Here is a 20,528-nt window from a genome sequence, read left to right as displayed (position 1 = left end):
CACAGCACACATAAAAGAGGAATCTGGCCAAAGAGTTTCTCCCAAGGGTCTCTTTAAACCAACGTCATTCCTACAGCTGCTGACCTGGAGTGCCTATCACTTCCTTGTGACTGATGCCAGCATTTCCAGCCTTTCCTCTGCAAGTGCTCACACCTCTGAGTGCCTTCTGCCTTGCCCCACCCATGGTCACAGGCTTCCTCTTCACTGTCGCCAGCAACTCTTAAAACCCTCATCACCTTTCCTTTCTCTTACAGCGAGGGAACTCTGTCTCTTCTTTTTTTCCCCCACTCTTCTGCAAATCCTTCCCTTCTTCCTGCTTTCACTATCAAACTGAGGACTTCCATATCTGCCCTGGCACACACACAGTGACCAACACAGCGGTATACCTCATCACGGTTATGCATAGTAACTCCTTATGCAGTTATTTAGAGTACCCCAGGCTCAGACGGTTATTACTGTAACAGTGAGAACGTTTTTGCTTGGGCTGACAAGTAAAGTTTAATGCCGTATCTGAATTTATAAATTCAGTACAGACAGAATATCAAGTTTAAGTCCACAGAAATTTAAGATGTTATTATTATTATTGTGGCCAGTCTCCACCAATTCCATTTTGTTTAATTACTACTTTGACTCCATTAAAAGCAAAACTCTGAACGCAGTACTTACCATCTGGGGGGAGCTGACTAGCAAATTCAGCTGGTAAAGTTAAAAGCGCGTAGTCTTTTAATGCTGCCAACCACAGGCGGCTGAGTATTGGCAGTTCAGGCTGTACGAGTGTTATTAAACTATCTGGTGGTAGTTCGTCTATGGTACTGTCATCATCATCATCGTCATCAGTATTTTTAACTGCTCTTTTTGGTTTTGACTCTGCTTCTTTTTTAATATTCATAGCAACCACATAGACCTAGTAAGAGATTCAAGAGGAGAAAAGAACAAGATATAATATTAAGAAATGACATATTCTAAGCTGTTATGATTATATGGAGAAGAAAATGGCAACCCACTCCAGCATTTTTGCATGGGAAATCCCATGGACAGAGAAGTCTGGCAGGCTATCAACCATGGGGTCGCAAGAGTCAGAAGCGACTTAGCAACTAAACCACCACCGCTATGATTATACAGCTGAATCATCATGAGTAAGTACTATTAGTAGAAAGTATGCAACTTCAGACTTTCCTGATATCCTCAAAAGAATAATCCCACCTATTTTGGAGGCAATCTTCTTTTTTTAATAGATCTGACTTCTGACTACTGCTCTCACAGCACATTCCTTGAGTACGGTTCTCTGAATTTTTTCCGGCTTCTCTTGTTCTACTTTACAAAGCCCCCCTTTATATGTGGGTTTCTCTTTTTTTTGCCATAGGGTATAACTTCCTGTTTACTGCATTTGCTTTCACAGGCTTATTAGACACAATCAGATGGCATTAAAAAAAAAGCTAAGGGGTGGGGGAAGAGAAACCACAACCTGCATTTCCACTAATATCCTCCAAAACCCCTTCTTTTAGAGTACTTAAGTCATATTTAGTAATCTAGTCCTTGTAACAGATAGCTCAGCCAAGAGTAATGTAATTTACTGGCTATATATATTATCTGTATCTTTTCTCTCCACTTTGTAAACCAAAAAGATATATAATGACAACTTCTCAAAATACAATCTTAAAGATTCTTTGCCAAAGTTACTTTTGTTTGTGTTCTTTAGTAGTTGTACATACATTTTGGCTTTGGCAACCGGCACCTAGCTGAATTACACATCCACGAAAAAGCAAAAAAAGGGAGGAGCGGTCAAGGGAGTAAGAGAACAACAGAAAATTGCACTAGGTATCTTTAGAAAAACGTTTGCCATACACAGTTATTTTCATTGTACATAAGAGAAAGTCTATGTATTTGAACCAGGGACACTTCTTGAGGGTAGGGTCTTATCTCTATCCCTACAACAAGCAGACAGCTATGGGACAGTAATTCACTAAGTTTAGACAATGATGATAGGAAACAATGAATCTTCATTTCTGAGAAGAAGCATTCCTTAACATGATGGTGATCATATATATATCAATTAATTATAGTCAGTTAGTCAATGGCACCCCACTCTAATACTCTTGTCTGGAAAATCCCATGGACGAAGGAGCCTGGTAGGCTGCAGTTCATGGGGTTGCTAAGAGTCGGACATGACTGAGCGACTTCACTTTGACTTTTCACTTCCATGCATTGGAGAAGGAAATGGCAACCCACTCCAGTGTTCTTGCCTGGAGAATCCCAGGGATGGGGGAGCCTGGTGGGCTGCCGTCTATGGGGTCGCACAGAGTCGGACACGACTGAAGCGACTTAGCAGCAGCAGCAGCAGTCATACTAACACCTGACAATTTAGAAGCATAAACCATCTAACTTTTGGAAAAGGGAATTTGAATCTCAAGTTATAAACATATCATATTCATATTTTTTAGTGGTTTTAAGCTTGCTTTCTTCACTTAGATTTATTATAATGTTGATATTTTAAGAAAATGTCTCTCTCAATAAACACTGTAAGTATACTCAGCCATTCACTCATCAAATTCTTCTTAGGTACCTACTCTTGCCTTGTATTTGCTATTGTGCTTGGATCTGAGGCAACAAAGACAAATCACATGTGGTTTTCACTGCCATGAACTCACAGACTGATACAATGATAGAAGAGATGAGAGAAGGGATGAAAAAAAGAGATGAGAGAAGGGACATTTTTTAAATTTTGTTTTAAATGACCCATCTTCCCATCTCACTATGAGCTGTGACCACATCCACTGCCTGGCACCTAACGAATACTCGTGGTTTGTGTAATGAATGAATCACAGGGAGCACCAAAGATAAAGAAACTTAATGGAGTATGAAAAGGCGAGACACAGTTCAAAGACAAAAGTTCACCTGTTGACAGGCAAATGTGGAAGGAGGGATTCGAGGTAGACGGAGTATCAAGAGCAAGAGCACAAGAGGTAGGAAAGGGCACGGCGTTCTAAGGAAATTCCCAGTTTGGTATTAGACTGAGCATAGAACACAAGGCAGAAGAAACTGAAGATTTCACTCTTGGTAATGGGGAAGTGGAGTCAATGCACGATTTAAGGGTCAGATGTATGTATTTTTCCTCAACTTTTATTTAAAAAATTATACTGTGGGCCTCCCTGGTGGCTCAGTGGTAAAGAATCCACCTGTTAAAGCAGGAGGCACTAGTTCAATCCCTGGTCTGGAAAGATTGCACATGCCACGGAGCAACCAAACCCATGCCCACAACTACTGAAGCCTGCACACGCTACAGCCTGTGCTCCACAACCAGAGAAACCCCTGCGATGAGAAGCCCACGCTCCACAGCTGGAGAGCAGGCCCCGTTCGCTGCAATGGGAAAACAGCTTGGGCAGCGATGAAGACTCAGCATAGCCATAAATAAATTAACAAAAATTTTAAAGTACACCATAAAAAGTTTAAAAATGAGTTAATAAAAATTACTCACAATCCTAATTTCCAGATTTTCACATTTCAACTAAGCTGTAATTTTGTTGTACAGAGAATTTTGTATTTAATCTTAACTGTTTATAAAAGGATTTCCATATAAATACTAGGCTTCATAACTATCATTTTTAATAGTGGTAATAGAAGACATTATACACCTAACAGTTTTCCTGTAGCTGACATTTTATATTTTTTAAAATTCTTTTCAGCCCCGGGAATCTTAGAAGATGAGGCACAGTTTTCAACGACAAAGGTGTTCAGTTTTTCACATTATGAATGTTCCAAACAAACATTTTTGTCAAAGTCTCTCTTTTTCATATTTTGAATATTCTTCCCTAGGATAAAATCCCAGAAATGGAGTGACTGTGTCAGTGATTATAAATACTTCCATGGCTCTGAACAGACACTGTCAAACGTTTCTAAAAGGGGCATATATTTTACATTGCTACTTGCAATATAAAAATATATTTTTTGACTCGTTTTTGTAAAAAATTGGAGGTTTATTTTTCTTAAGGTACACAAGAAATATAGAAAAATCAGATGCACAAGTAAAATGAAGAAAATAAAGCCAGACACAATCCTACTACCCAGATGTAATACTGTTAACATGCTAGACACGTTGTAATACATATTCACAGTCTTTTAAACAATAATATGTTTGTCTATATATTTTTTTTAATTTTTATTTTTACTTTATTTTACTTTACAATACTGTATTGGTTTTGCCATACATTGACATGAATCCACCACGGGTGTTTGTCTATAATTTTTAACTCAATTTTCTATTCATTTAACACCATCATCTCTGGATCAAGAAATATATATATTTCCTTTTCTTTAGAATGATAAACAACATCACAACAAACATCCTCACAACAGAATCTATGTATATTCTCGATATTCCTTAGGATAAACTGGTAAACCAATGGGTGTGGTTTTAGAAAAGTGTTTGACTATACTATGTTGACCCCTAAACAACATAGGTTTGAACTGTGTGGGTCCACTTACATGCAGATGTTTTTCAGTAGTAAATACTACAGTACTTACTACATGTCTCTAATAAATAGCTAAAAGTATGGGACTGGAATTTAGAAAGGAGGTCTGAGTAGGAAAGGAGATTTAGAATATTTCATACACATGTGACTGCAAGGAGATCCAAACAGTCCATTCTAAAGGAGATCAGCCCTGGGATTTCTTTGGAGGGAATGATGCTAAAGCTGAAATTCCAGTACTTTGGACACTCTTTGAGAAGAGTTGACTCGTTGGAAAAGACTCTGATGCTGGGAGGGATTGGGGGCAGGAGGAGAAGGGGACGACAGAGGATGAGATGGCTGGATGGCATCACTGACTCGATAGATGTGAGTTTGAGTGAACTCCGGGAGTTGGTGATGGACAGGGAAGCCTGGCGTGCTGCGATTCATGGGGTCGCAAAGAGTTGGACACGACTGAGCGACTGAAGTGAACTGAACTGAAAAGCTACAGGGTGTGGGTGTAGATGTGGTTACCCATAAAGCATGAAGAGCAAGAAAAACGAAAAGAAAAATATCAACATTTAAAGGGCAGGCAGGCAAAGAGTAGCCAGCAGGTGATGCTAAGAACGAACAATGAAAACAAAATAGGAGAAGCGAGGGAGTAGGGTCGGGAAGTCAAGGAAAACAAAGAGTTTCCAGAGAAGACAATGTCAAAAGCTGTAGAAAGGCTAAGTCAGACAGAGACTGAAGCGTCCAGTGATTTGGAGAATTGTATCATTTGGAACTTTGGTAATTTCAGTGGAGTGGTGAGAGTAAACCTAGATTGCAGGGGATTGAGAAGTGGGTGACTCAATACTCAAGGACGTGAAGAGGAGAGTGGGCGGAAGAGGAAGCTGAGTTGGGGAACAAGGAAGGGAAGGAGGGAGGAAGAACACGCAGAGGGAGATGGAGAGATACAGAAGTGGGGGAAAACTGAATGCACTTAGCTTGAAATAGTCTCCTCCTCAGACTCCTGCTTCCTAACATCTGCTCTCATGCTCCAGGCCCCAGCTTAAGTGTTGCTCTTTCCAGGAAGCCTCCTCTGAACCCCCAGACTTCGGTGCCTCTGCTATGTGTTTACAACAGTCTGTACGTTTCCTGTGCTGCTGCTAAGTCACTTTAGTTGTGTCCGACTGTGTGTGACCCCACAGATGGCAGCCCACCAGGCTCCCCCGTCCCTGGGATTTTCCCGGCAAGAACACTGGAGTGGGTTGCCATTTCCTTCTCCAATGCATGAAAGTGAAAAGTGAAAGTGAAGTCGCTCAGTCATGTCCGACTCTTCGAGACCCCATGGACTGTGGCCCACCAGGCTGCTCCGTCCCTGGGATTTTCCAGGCAAGAGCACTGGAGTGGGGTGCCACACACACTAGTCCACTAGTTTGTTTTCCTCAGGAAGTGTAAAACATCTGGCTTGTGCACTACTGTATCATCAACCGCTCTGGCACAGAGCTAATGTTCATTTAACACTTTGTTGAATGAATCAGAGTGGGAAAGAAAATCGAGAAAAGGGAATCCTAGATCAGAGGAAAACTTTAAAATAATAATAATAATTATACTAATAACAGCAGGCAACATTCACTGAGCATATAAATAAGGTAGTTATTGAAAAAAGTCCTTGTTACTTCACAATGAAGTCTCATTTACTTCACAATGTAATTCTATGTGCGTAATTATTATCCACGCTTTAGAGCTGAGAAATCAGGTTTAGAGAAGCAGGTAAATAATTCACCCAAGGTCACACAGGTAAAAGGACAGTTATCAACTCACACAGATCTCAAGACCTGAAGGTAACAATCTGAGGAGCTGGAAAACTAACATCCTCTATGTTCTGATTAAAAAGTAGAAGCAAAGATAGATCTTGAACAGAGAAATCTAGAATATGTTGGGCCTTTGAGGTAAAAAGATGAAGGAAGGAAGTTAAGCAAGGAAAAGATTTACTTGACAATATTATAGGCTGAGGGCTGAAGTGTAAATTATTTAATTATAGAACCAAGTTACCCCAAAATAAGAAAAGAGTTTCAAACAAAAATGTGCATTAATAAATTAGTTATATGAAGTTTTCATCTAATTTGTTAAAACTATTATTTATTTTCTATTCAGTGCCAGTTACAATGCTTGGTTTTTTTAATACATGTCACTTTAGAAAATATTATTGTGCTTCCATGTTATGATAAAGAAACTTGAGTATCTGAGAGATCAACTCACTTGATCAAAGTACAAAAGATGGTGAATGATAGAGACAGAACTTGCTGTAGGGTCTGTGATTCTACATTTAAAGCTTTTTATATTGAACTGTGCCAGACTACCTAGTAGGTAAATCAAGCACATTCATGCAAGTCAGCAGAGAACCAGCTAACTCACAAATGGTTTTATCCAACTACTTAACTGTCTCTATGTTTGGGAAATTACTGAATGCGGCTGGAGAATTAACAACAATTTTGAAAGATTTTTTAAAAATAAAAATCATTCAATCATTTGGAATGTAATTTCTACAGTAACTTTTAGCTAAAAATTAGATATATGAAAATAACAAAGAATTTCTGTGAATCTCAGTGAGAAAGCAAACACATTGTAAGTATCTTTCTAACACTACTTTCCACTTAAAATTATCCATTTGCATTAATTTGATAAGATCTTATCAGTAAGAACAAACATTTTATCAAAGCAAATGTTATTTTACTTGTCTAAGACAAAAGATGGCAGCAGGGTGAAAATAAATGAACACTCAGGGTTACTCTATGAAAACAACTTGATATAAAAAACAGAAAGAAAACTAATTTCTACAATATCTTATTGCTCTAATTTTCCCTTCTTTTTCTTCTGTGACAAAAAAATCCACAAAACCCCAGAGGTCCTTTATCTAAACTGTATCATCTGGGTGTTGTATGCTTTGAGCCAGCAATTGCCTGCGGGGTGGCCACAGGCTGCTGATAACCATGGAAATAGGGAAGTAAGATACTGGGTTGGCAGAGGAAGGAATAAAGAGATATTTGAAATACCCACATGCAAAGGATAAGAATTTGAAAGTAACTAGCAGAAGGGATTTAGAAAAGTGAAATTAAAACAGCATCATTATTTTTAGAAATAATATGGGCATAAAAAGAGGTAAAAACAGCTGTTAAAAAAAACAAAATATACAACAACAAAATAAACTCCTACAGCCTAATCAATGAGTGGCAGCAAGTCTCCTGAAATTTAATCAAATAAAAGATTCTTAGCACAATTTTTTCTATTTTTTTATTATTTGTAGGTTTTCCCCACTTAATTTTTCCATAGTAAGAAGAGCTCTTCTTCAATATAGATGTTTTTAAACTGATTCATGTCAACGTATGAATAAAACATATAAAACCACCACAAAATTGTAAAGTAATTAGCCTCCAATTAAAATAAATAAATTTAAAAAACACTAATTAGAAATACTAATTTTCAAAGGTTCAATATGAGCTCTTTTGAGACATAAATATATACGTATTTCAGTGAGAAAGCAAATAGCAAATTTTTTAAAGCACTCTATACCAAAGGTCAGCTTAAAAAAAACCAAAAACCAAACAAAATTTTTTTACCTATTGGAGAAAGGAATATTTCCTCATGGGTGGAGAAACAATTAAAAACAATAGGCTGCCGTTACCTCTGCCCATGCTTTGAGAACAGCCAGTTTTTCCATGGTTGTAGCACTCTCTCGGTACAGTTGGCTGGAAGATCCTTTTCCGGCCTGAACTTTGTCCAGTGAAGAAACAAGCAGATTGTGTACTCGACGGAGATCATTGAGATCACTGACAACTCCACTTCCGATCCATGTACTACACACCTAGCCAAAGGGGGGAGGAAAAAAAAAGAACTTTTATTTTTATATTAAAAAGTTAAGTTTAAACATATAAAAGGCTGGTGTTAATATGATTTTTTTCCTGCTGCTGCTGCTAAGTCGCTTCAGTCGTTTCAGTGTGTCTGACTCTGTGCGACCCCATAGACGGATTCTCCAGGCAAGAACACTGGAGTGGGTTGCCATTTCCTTCTCCAATGCATGAAAGTGAAAAGTGAAAGTGAAGTTGCTCAGTCGTGTCCGACTCTTAGCGACCCCATCCATAGGATTTTCCAGGCAAGAGTGCTGGAGTGGGGTGCCATTGCCTTCTCCGAATTTTTTTCCTAGGGGTACAAATACAGAACAAAACCAATGAACAAGACAAAATGCTTCAATGCTATGCTTTTTTTTTTTTAAATAAAAAATCAATAGCACGTATGGAACTTATACTCCTATGTAGAAAACAAAACAATATTTACTCACCATGTTTCCACTATCTAAATTCCCAAAAATTTTAACAGAAAAAAATCTGCACCCAAATCAGTTCAGTCACAAATAATTCTTTAATTCAACATTTCTGTTTACTATAGTCAAAAGGTTATTCTGAGCTATACAGAGAAGTTTAAAAGAAACAAAAAAGTAAAGGGAAAGAAAATCTAGTCCCTCTCCTCAGGTAAGTAAGCACAGATTAAATGAACACATAAGAATGTTTTATGACTGTCATACTACACTTAAAAAGAGAGAAAGAAGAAATTAATTCTAGCACAAGAAATGGGAATGTTTAGATATCAGGAAGTTTTGTGTATACAGATAGAGAGGAGTTTGGCGGAGAAAGAAAAAAGATTGGGAAAGTTAACTAGGATTAGGTTACAGTCCAATTTAAATTCCATGTGAACTGAATTCAGCAAACTTTTTCTGCAGGCAATCATGAGTTTCTAAGGCTTCTGAGTAGGGGAATATTATTAGAATTGTGCCTTAGGAAAACTGCTCAAATACTATCAATAAACACAGGAAAACATGTGTTTAGATAGTAAGCACTGTGTTCAGCTACATGACTATTGTAACACCACTGGACAGAGATGATATGGAATCAAATGACAAGGGAGAGGCATTTGAAAATGACTTGGAAGTAGAAATCACAAGGTTTGAAAACTAATTATGTACTTTAAAGGGGTGAAAGCAGGGACATGTAAACAGTGAGAGGTGATGATTACCAAATTTTGATTGTCAAAGCTTCTACCTTGGATGAATGGAAGATAGGTGATACCACTATTTAAGAATACAGAGAAGTGTGGTAGAGATGAGAAGTTTCAGAGCAGCATGATTTTGACTATGAACTAAATTATGACATGCTGATTTCGTAGGCAGTTGGAAACTTGGGTCTGGATTTCAGAAGCAAAGACAAAGGTAACTAAGTAGATTTAGGAATTCTCCAGGCAAAAGTGATCGCTAAAGTGCTAGGTAATTTTGTTCAAGGACAGGTATTAAAAAAAAAGGATAAGGATCGATCCATAAGGATAGAACACAGGAAAAATAATTAAACTTAAGGGAGAGACAGACTAAAAATAAACAATGAAAGAAACTGAGAAGGAAATGCCAGAAAAGCAGTAGGAAAATAGGCAAGTGTGGTGATACTGAAAACAAAGGAAGAATGTCAAGAACGAAGGGGCTGCCTGATAGTGCCAACTCTTTTTTAAATTAAATGAAAGTCTTTAAATTCTACTGTGCTTCACAATTTTCATCTATGATTTCACATAATCTCCTAATTACTAGAGTTTTTATTTTGCCCCTACCCCACAATTGCCCCTTCCCTCTCCCCATTGGTAACTACTAGTTTGTTCTGTGTCTACAGTCTGTTTTTTTTTTTTTTATAACATTCACTAGTTATATTTTTTAGATTCTGCATATAAATGACAGCATACAGTATATGTCTTTCTCTGAATTTTTTCAGTTAGCATAAAGCCCTCCAAGTCCATCCATGTTGCTGCAAATGGCAAAATCTCACTCCTTTTTATGGCTGAGTAGCATTCCACCTTCAGACTGCTTCCAAATCTTGACCACTGTAAATAATGCTGTTAGGAACACTGAAGTGCATGACTCTTTTCAGATTAGTATTTTTGTTCTTTTCAGATATAAACTGAATTGGGTCACAAGGTAATTCTATTTTAAATTTTTTGAGAAACCTGTTTTCCACACTGGTTGCACCAATTTACATTCTCACCAACAGTGTGTGAGGGTTCCCTTTCCACCACATCTTCACCAATGTTTGCTATTTTTGTATTTTTCTTTTCCATGATAGTCATTCTGACTGGTGTCAGGTGATACCTAGTTGTGGCTTTGATTTTCATTTCTTTGATAAGTGATGGTGAGCATCTTTTTATGTGCCTATTGGCCATCTGCATTTTCTCTTTGCAAAAATGTCTAATCAGTACTTCCATCCAGTTTTTAATCCAATTGTTTGTTTTGATGTTGAGTTGTATGAACTATTTATATATTTTGGATATTAACCTCTTATTGGTCATATCATTTGCAAATGGAAAAGGAAATGGCAACCCATTCCAATATTCTTGCCTAGAGAATCCTGTGGACAGAGGAGCCTGGTGGGCTGCTGTCTATAGAGTCGCATAGAGTCAGACACAACTGAAGCGACTTAGCAAGCATGCATGCACTGGAGAAGGAAATGGCAGCCCACTCCAGTGTTCTTGCCTGGAGAATCCCAGGGACGGAATAGCCTGGTGGGCTGCCGTCGATGGGGTCACACAGAGTCGGACACGACTGAAGCGACTTAGCAGCAACAGCAGCGGCATTTGCAATTATTTTCTCCCGTTCAATAGGTTGTCTACCATTTGTTTTGTGTATGAGTTCTAAGTTATTAGCTTTTAAAATCTGTACCTTTTTTTTGGCCATACCACATAGCATATGAGATCTAGTTCCCAGACCAGGGATCAACCCTGTGCCCCCTGCACTGGAAGTGTGGAATCTTAACCACCAGACTGCCAAGGAAGTCCTCAAATCAGTATTTTTCAATGGAAACAACTTGACTAAAAATCTGTCATTTCAATACTCATTCCATGAGACCAGCATCACCCTGAAACCAAAACCAGACAAATATACCACAAAAAAAGAAAATTACAGGTCAATGTAACTGATGAATGTAAATGTAAAAATCCTCAACAAAATATTATCAAACCAAATCCAACAACACATTAAAAGGGTCATACACCATCATCAAGTGGGATTCATCCCAGGGATAACAAGGGTTCTTCAATATCTACAAATCAATCAGTGTGATACACATTAACAAATGAAGAATAAAAACTATGGGATCATCTCAATAGATAACAGAAAAAACTTTTGATAAAGTTCAAAATCCATTTGTGATTTAAAAAAAAAAACTCTCCAGAAAGTGAACACAGTAGAAACAACTGTGTTCCAACACAGGAGGAACCTTAACTTAAAAAGGTCATATATGACAAACTCACAGCTAACATCATATTCAACAGTGAAAAGTGAAAGAATTTCCTTTAAGATTAGGAACAAGACACGTATGTCTACTCTTGCCATTTTTATTGTACATAGTTTTGGAAGTCCTAGCCACAGCAATAGAAGATTCTAAATATGCTACCAGGAAACTACTACAGCTCATCAATGAATTCAGGAAAGTTGCAGGAAAGAAAATTAATATACAGAAATTTGTTGCATTTCTATATACTAACAAAGAACTATCAGAAAGAGAAACTGAAAACAACTCATTGACCACTGCATCAAAAAGAATAAAATACCTAGGAATAAACCTACATGAGGAGGTAAAAGACCTGTACTTGGAAAACTGTAAGACAATGATGAAAGAAACGGAAGATGATACAAACAGATGGCATGATGTACCTACCGTGTTCCTGGCTTGGAAGAATTAATATTGTTAATATTACCATACTACTCAAAGCAATATACAAATTCAATGCAATCCCTATCAAAATACCAGTGACATTCTTCACAGAACTAGAACAAAAAATTAAAACATTTATATGGAAACACAAAAGATCCTGAATAGCTAAAACAAACTTGCCAAAGAAAAAGAGTACTGGAAGAATCACACTCCCTGACTTCAGACTATTCTACAAAGCTACAGTCATCAAAATAGTATAGATTTGCCCCAAAAACTGACACAAAGATCAATGGAACAGAACACAGAGCCCATAAATAAGCCACACTTATGGTCAATTAATCGATGATAAAGGGGGCAAGAATATATAATGGAGAAGAGACAGTCTCTTCGATAAGTGGTGCTAGGAAAACTGGACAACTAGATGTAGAAGAATGAAATCAGAACATCCTTTAACACCATATACAAAAAAAACATATACAAAAACCATATACAAAAAAATAACCTTGTGCGAGTCAAGAAGCAGCAGTTAGAACTGGACATGGAACAACAGACTGGTTCCAAATAGGAAAAGGAGTACGTCAAGGCTGTATATTGACACCCTGTTTATTTAACTGACATGCAGAATACATCATGCAAAATGCCAGGTTGGATGAAGCACGAGCTGGAATCAAGACTGCCCAGAGAATTATCAATAACCTCAGATATGCAGATGATACCACCCTTATGGCAGAAAGCGAAAAAGAACTAAAGAGCCTCCTGATGAAAGTGAAAGAGGAGAGTGAAAAAGCTAGCTTAAAATTCAACATTCAATAAACAAAGATCATGGCATCCAGTCCCATCACTTCATGGCAAATGGATGGGGAAACAATGGAAAAAGTGAGAGACTTCATTTTTTGCAGTTCCAAAATCACTGCAGACAGTACCTGCAGCCATGAAATTAAAAGACATTTGATCCTTGGAAAAAAAGCTATGACCAACCTAGACAGCATATTAAAAAGCAGAGACATTACTTTGCCAATAAAGGTCCATCTAGTCAAAGCTATGGTTTTTCCAGTAGTCACGTATGGATGTGAGTCATGTAAAGAAAGCTGAGCGCCGAAGAATTGATGCTTTTGAACTGTGGTGTTGGAAAAGACTCTTGAGAGTCCCTTGGACTGCAAGGAGATCCAACCAGTCCATGGGGTTGCAAAGAGTCAGACACGACTGAGCAACTGAACTGAAATGAACAAAAATATACTCAAAATGGATTAAAGACTTAAATGTAAGACCTGTTACTATAAAAGTCCTAGAGGAAAATACAGGCAGAATACTCTTTGACATAAACTGCAGCAATTTTTTTTTGGATCTACCTCATAAAGCAAAAGAAATATAGCAAAAATAAACAAATGGGACCTAATTAAACTTAAAAGCTTTTGCATACCAAAGGAGACCAGCAACAAAACAAAAAGACAACCTACTGCATGAGAGAAGATGTCTGACAGTGCCCACTTCACTCAACAGGTATATGTCCTCACTTTCTCACCTGAAATCCTTAGGTAATATGTTGCACAATTCACAACGTTATACCCTAAAGGGTAGTAAGGTACATGAACTTAATTAAGGGATTAAGCAAGATATGTAGCAGTATCCCGTAATTAACACACAGATACTTCCAGAATGAAATGTATAGTTCTGTTCAGTCGCTCAGTCGTGTCTGACTCTTCGCGACCCCATGAATCGCAGCACGCCAGGCCTCCCTGTCCATCACCAACTCCCAGAGTTCACTCAGACTCGCGTCCATCCAGTCAGTGATGCCATCCAGCCATCTCATCCTCGGTCGTCCCCTTCTCCTCCTGCCCCCAATCCCTCCCAGCATCAAAGTCTTTTCCAATGAGTCAACTCTTCACATGAGGTGGCCAGAGTACTGGAGCTTCAGCTTTAGCATCATTCCTTCCAAAGAAATCCCAGGGCTGATCTCCTTCAGAATGGACTGGTTGGATCTCCTTGCAGTCCAAGGGACTCTCAAGAGTCTTCTCCAACACCACACTTCAAAAGCATCAATTCTTCAATGCTCAGCCTTCTTCACAGTCCAACTCTCACATCCATACATGACCACAGGAAAAACCATAGCCTTGACTAGACGGACCTTAGTCAGCAAAGTAATGTCTCTGCTTTTGAATATGCTATCTAGGTTGCTCATAACTTTTCTTCCAAGGAGTAAGCGTCTTTTAATTTCATGGCTGCAATCACCATCTGCAGTGATTTTGGAGCCCAAAAATATAAAGTCTGACACTGATTCTACTGTTTCCCCATCTATTTGCCATGAAGTGATGGGACCAGATGCCATGATCTTTGTTTTCTGAATGTTGAGCTTTAAGCCAACTTTTTCACTCTCCTCTTTCACTTTCATCAAGAGGCTTTTTAGCTCCTCTTCACTTTCTGCCATAAAGGTGGTGTCATCTGCATATCTGAGGTTATTGGTATTTCTCCCGGCAGTCTTTATTCCAGCTTGTGTTTCTTCCAGCCCAGCATTTCTCATGATGTACTCTTCATATAAGTTAAATAAACAGGGTGACAATACACAGCCTTGACGTACTCCTTTTCCTATTTGGAACCAGTCTGTTGTTCCATGTCCAGTTCTAACTGTTGCTTCTTGACCTGCATACAGATTTCTCAAGAGGCAGGTCAGGTGGTCTGGTATTCCCATCTCTTTCAGAATTTTCCGCAGTTTATTTTGATCCACACAGTCAAAGGCTTTATCATAGTCAATAAAGCAGAAATAGATGTTTTTCTGGAACTCTCTTGCTTTTTCCATGATCCAGCAGATGTTGGCAATTTGATCTCTGGTTCCTCTGCCTTTTCTCAAACCAGCTTGAACATCAGGGAGTTCACGGTTCACGTATTGCTGAAGCCTGGCTTGGAGAATTTTGAGCATTTCTTTACTAGTGTGTGAGATGAGTGCAATTGTGTGGTAGTTTGAGCATTATTTTGCATTGCCTTTCTTTGGAATTGGAATGAAAACTGACCTTTTCCAGTCCTGGGGCCGCTGCTGAGTTTTCCAAATTTGCTGGCATTTTGAGTGCAGCACTTTCACAGCATCATCTTTCAGGATTTGAAATAGCTCAACTGGGATTCCATCACCTCCACTAGCTTTGTTCGTAGTGATGCTTTCTAAGGCCCACTTGACTTCACATTCCAAGATGTCTGGCTCTAGATTAGTGATTACATCATCATGATTATCTGGGTCATGAAGATCTTTTTTGCACAGTTCTTCTGTGTATTCTTGCCACCTCCTCTTAATTTCTGCTTGTTAGGTCCATACCATTTCTGTCCTTTATTGAGCCCATCTTTGCATGAAATGTTCCCTTGGTATCTCTAATTTTCTTGAAGAGAGCTCTAGTCTTTCCCATTCTGTTCTTTTCCTCTATTTCTTTGCATTGATCGCTGAAGAAGGCTTTCTTATCTCTTCTTGCTATTCTCTGGAACTCTGCATTCAGATGCTTATATTTTTCCTTTTCTCCTTTGCTTTTCGCCTCTCTTCTTTTCACAGCTATTTGTAAGGCCTCCCCAGACAGCCATTTTGCTTTTTTGCATTTCTTTTCCATGGGGATGGTCTTGATCCCTATCTCCTGCACAATGTCACGAATCTCATTCCATAGTTCATCAGGCACTCTATCTACCAGATCTAGGCCCCTAAATCTATTTCTCACTTCAACTGTATAATCATAAGGGATTTGATTGAGGTCATACCTGAATGGTCTAGCGGTTTTCCATACTTTGTTCAATTTAAGTCTGAATTTGGTAATAAGGAGTTCATGATCTGAGCCACAGTCAGCTCCTGGTCTTGTATAGAGCTTCTCCATCTTTGGCTGCAAAGAATATAATCAATCTGATTTCGGTGTTGACCATCTGGTAATGTCCATGTGTAGTCTTCTCTTGTGTTGCTGGAAGAGGGTGTTTGCTATGACCCGTGCATTTTCTTGGCAAAACTCTATTAGTCTTTGCCCTGCTTCATTCCGCATTCCAAGGCCAAATTTGCCTGTTACTCCAGGTGTTTCTTGACTTCCTACTTTTGCATTCCACTGGAGAAGGGAATGGCAAACCACTTCAGTATTCTTGCCTTGAGAACCCCATGAACAGTAGGAAAAGGCAAAATGATAGGATACCAAAAGAGGAACTCCCCAGGTCATTAGGTTCCCAGTATGCTACTGGATATCAGTGGAGAAATAACTCCAGAAAGAATGAAGGGATGGAGCCAAAGCAAAACAATACCCAGGTGTGGATGTGACTGGTGATAGAAGCAAGATCCGATGCTGTAAAGAGCAATATTGCATAGGAACCTGGAATGTCAGGTCCATGAATCAAGGCAAATTAGAAGTGGTCAAACAAGAGGTGGCAAGGGTGAACGTCGACATTTTAGGAATCAGCGAACTAAAATGGACTGGAATGGGTGAATTTAACTCAGATGACCATTATATCTATTAGTGCGGGCAGGAATCCCTCAGAAGAAATGGAGTAGACATCATGGTCAACAAAAGAGTCTGAAATGCAGTACTTGGATGCAACCTCAAAAACGACAGAACGATCTCTGTTCGTCTCCAAGGCAAACCATTCAATATCACAGTTATCCAAGTCTATGACCCAACCAGTAACACTGAAGAAACTGAAGTTGAACGGTTTTATGAAGACCTACAAGACCTTTTAGAACTAACACCTCCCAAACAAAATGAAATGTACTATGAATCACACTAATTGAGATCAATCAATAATATCATCTCACTCAACTTCATGGCAGGGCTGAGTCAATACAGTCAGCTCAGGTTTTGTTACCAAATTAATTATGAAAAAGCTTCAGGTTTTCAGAGCATCTAGATATTCAATTGGGTTAATGGGTTGTATTCCTATATTTAAAACTTTAAAAAAGTTAAGAGTAAATATATGTGTAAACTGTTTCATTCTCTTATAATCTTATTCTCTAAGAATTCAAAACTAAATAAAATTCAATAGGGACATTTAAAAACTGATTATTACCAATACAGATGGCAAAAAAAAAAAAAGTCAGTGACACAATGCTCAAATACACTGAAATTTAAAGCAAAAAGTAATTAAATATAAGTGTGAAAATAAAAGTTGTTGTTCCTAAAGAAAACAACACTTTGGAGATACTTGATACTTTGAATTTTGGTAGAAATAGAAGTAAAGTTGAGGAAGATGATCAAAAATCAAGAATTTGGCACTAGAAAAGAAGACACTTCTTACAGAGAAAGCATGGCCATCTAAGAAATAAGTTTAAGGCAAATTCACTAACATGGAATTTTCATACTAATCATTCACAAGATGAAGTTCTAATCACCTCTGTTTTTCTGATCATCAGGAGCTTTGTAGGAGGTTTTGTTGTGTTTAAATGTCACAATCTGAAACATTACCATGATACATTTATTTTATACACTGACTGTAATTTCTGATGCTTGTGTGCCAGTCTCCCGATCCAAATGGCTTACCTACTCTACCTCCAAGGTTTGTACCATGATCCCCAAGCTTCCATCTTAAACAACACTCCCTCATCTTCTCTCTCTGGTCTGCTGTTGGTGGGAGAAGTTCATTTCTCTGAAGACCACCAATAAGACAGCAGGTTTCAAAGAAATAAACACTAACAGGAGGAGGAGACAACTCATTTATCCACAGAGAGATTAAAGTCAGAATTTCAAACTTGTCATTGCAAACAGCAGGACATTCTCTGCATAGAGGCCACATGTCGCTTGACTATGAATTCTAAGCAATAAAGATGGATTATAGCCCTGTACTCCAGAAAACTGGGAAGGGCAGACTTGCTTCTCTTCTATCCTTAGGTTAGCAGATAAAAAATCAGATTTTCTGAAAGTTTAGAGCTTAGTGCACAAAGCCTTTTTCAGGATGGAGCACGAAAAAGACAAACTTACTGAAGGGGTAGGAACATATGTGCTTTTGTAACTCTCTGAAGATACAATAGTTTCAGAATAATCCCCTGGGATTAATTTTGCAATGAAATTGCCATATTGAAAAATTGTCTTTAGGATAATTTAATACACAGAAACTTGTAGAATTTTTATAACCTGTGGTCAAAAAAAACCTTTTTACCTACCTGTTTACCATTACTATATATTCTTCAATTATTATAGATTTTACTCAAGTCCATCTTATGACTTTCACATCTCCATTTACTACAGGACAACATAAGAGCTACGTATCCCAAAGCTGTGACCTCAGCTGCAGCAAAAATTTTTATTTTAAAGTTGTGATTAGTAGTTACTACTTCATCATTTCATAGAGGATAAAAAAGGACACCGTCACTGCTGTATTTCTGAGATAAAAATTAATACTATTCGATTTTTCTCTCTTGGAAGTGAAGTTCTAAAGTATCTATAAATTTATAGAAGATGAATATAGAAAATTCTATTTTTCTTCTTACCTGGCAAGCTTTTGCTATTATGTCTGATGGGGTATCTTGTGAAAAGGCTGGTCTTAGAGCAGCTCCCACCTAGAAAAATGAGCACAAGCATTTTATTTTTAAAGATAAGTTGAGGATGAGATGGTTGGATTGCATCACCAACTCGATGGACATAAGTCTGAGTAAGCTCCGGGAGTTGGTGATGGACAGGGAAGCCTGGCGTGCTGCAGTCCGTGGGGTCGCAAAGAGTCGGACACGACTGAAGGACTGAACTGAGGAAATCTCTTATGTCTTTGGAGATGAAAACACAGTAAACACATCTTTGTTCCTTTCCTTTTTATCACATGTCTCTTATCTCTCTTTCTGATAACAATAAACTCAATCATACCATTCTTCTTTTGCCTTTTTTAATTTTTAATTTTTATTTTTACTTTATTTTACTTTACAATACTGTATTGGTTCTGCCATACATTGACATGAATCCACCACGGGTGTACATGCGTTCCCAAACATGAACCCCCCTCCCACCTCCCTCCCCCATTCTTCTTTGGCTTTATAGGAGATTACCATTACTTAATCTGTATGAATCTTATACCAAATAAGCAATTAATTTTGTTTCTTTTTCATTTATTTTTAACAGTACATGGGATTTTCTACATGTTCCCACAGATAAGAGAAAATGGCTGTTTTTCTCCTGTCTACATATTCTTGAACATATTTCTAACAGTGTTTACCTCATGGGCAAATCTCCTATAACTGAGGTTAAACGCTCAATTTCCTTAAATAACTGAGTAGTACTAAAAATTCACACAGTAACTAAAAGACTTTAAAAATCATTTCACTTCAAAACAAGATGTCTTAAAAGAGAGTTGCTTAAGAAATACTAATTTATGTACTGCTCTCAGAGTAATAAATGAAGGAATATGAGCTTTAGTTTTCCAACCAAGTACTAACCAGGTCCACTCTGCTTACTGCTTTATTTTAATAAGCCAGTATCAGTCACAGACTCTTGGCTATATTAGATTTAGTATGTATGATGTGAATAAGGAATTAGATATAGCCAACTCCTCATTTGAGATTTCTCCCCTTACACTAGAGATTCAGTCACTAAGGGGACACTCCTTATCAACAGGAGTTTGGAAATGAAATAAGCATTCCTCTCAGTGACTAAATAAATACATATAGCAAGTAACCAGTATTTGCATTTCAATGATCAACTGTAGTAATCGTACTTCAGAGGTGCTATAAAGTCTCACACTGAAGGAGAAAGAGAATATATTATAAAAGATATTACTGGGTTGACTGATAAACCTGGAATATGACAGATTATATAAAAGTAGTACATCGATTTTGAATTTCTTAAAGTTGATAACTGTTCTGTGGTTATGTAAGACAACTTTCTTGTCTTTTGGAAACCCAGACTAAAGTGCTCAAGGGTAAAGATACGTGATTTCTATAACTTACTTTTAAACAACTCAGGAAAAAAAAGCTGAGAGAGTGTATGTTGTGAGCAGAGAGAGAAAGAGAAAATGTTAAAGCAAATGAAGCAAAATTCTCAATTGGCAAATGTGAATGAAGGATGAAGGGTATAAGACAAGGTCTTTTTTGTACTATTCTTGCAATTATTTCTGTAGGTTTTAATTATTTCTAAATAGAAAGATTTTTTTAAAAGACCATTCTGATAGACTGGGTATTTGGGAGTAAATCATTATATAAAAGCATTCTATAGCCATTTGGACTAGAAAGTATAACTTCTTTACCTACACTTATAAAGAAGAAAATGGACTATACATTATCCACACTTTTTAATTTTGTGTATGTTTGAGCATAGATGTTAGATGAGGTATGATGTGACTGAAGCCACGATTTTGGTATAATCACAGTAGAAAAAAATAGTTCATTCTTTTCTTATTAACAGGTTTCTCTCTTCTTCACATAATCTACCATTTCTAG

General features: G+C 37.7%; 1 protein-coding gene across 1 annotated transcript in view; it reads right to left on the bottom strand.

Moving 5' to 3' along the window:
* The window catches only part of HEATR5B (HEAT repeat containing 5B), a 98,442-nt gene that overhangs the window by 17,247 nt on the left and 60,667 nt on the right, over positions 1 to 20,528 (bottom strand). The window contains exons 25-27 of the mRNA XM_068966777.1: positions 18,597 to 18,665; positions 8,113 to 8,292; positions 667 to 904 (exon numbers count right to left, since the gene is read on the bottom strand). Coding sequence (XP_068822878.1) covers positions 667 to 904; positions 8,113 to 8,292; positions 18,597 to 18,665 — 487 coding nt within the window. The remainder of the gene's footprint in view (positions 1 to 666; positions 905 to 8,112; positions 8,293 to 18,596; positions 18,666 to 20,528) is intronic.

Source organism: Capricornis sumatraensis, chromosome 1 (assembly GCF_032405125.1).
Source record: "Capricornis sumatraensis isolate serow.1 chromosome 1, serow.2, whole genome shotgun sequence".
In the NCBI taxonomy this organism is placed as follows: Eukaryota; Metazoa; Chordata; class Mammalia; order Artiodactyla; family Bovidae; genus Capricornis; species Capricornis sumatraensis.
Note: the sequence above shows the minus strand (reverse complement) of the source record. Positions and strands in the feature narration are given on the sequence as shown.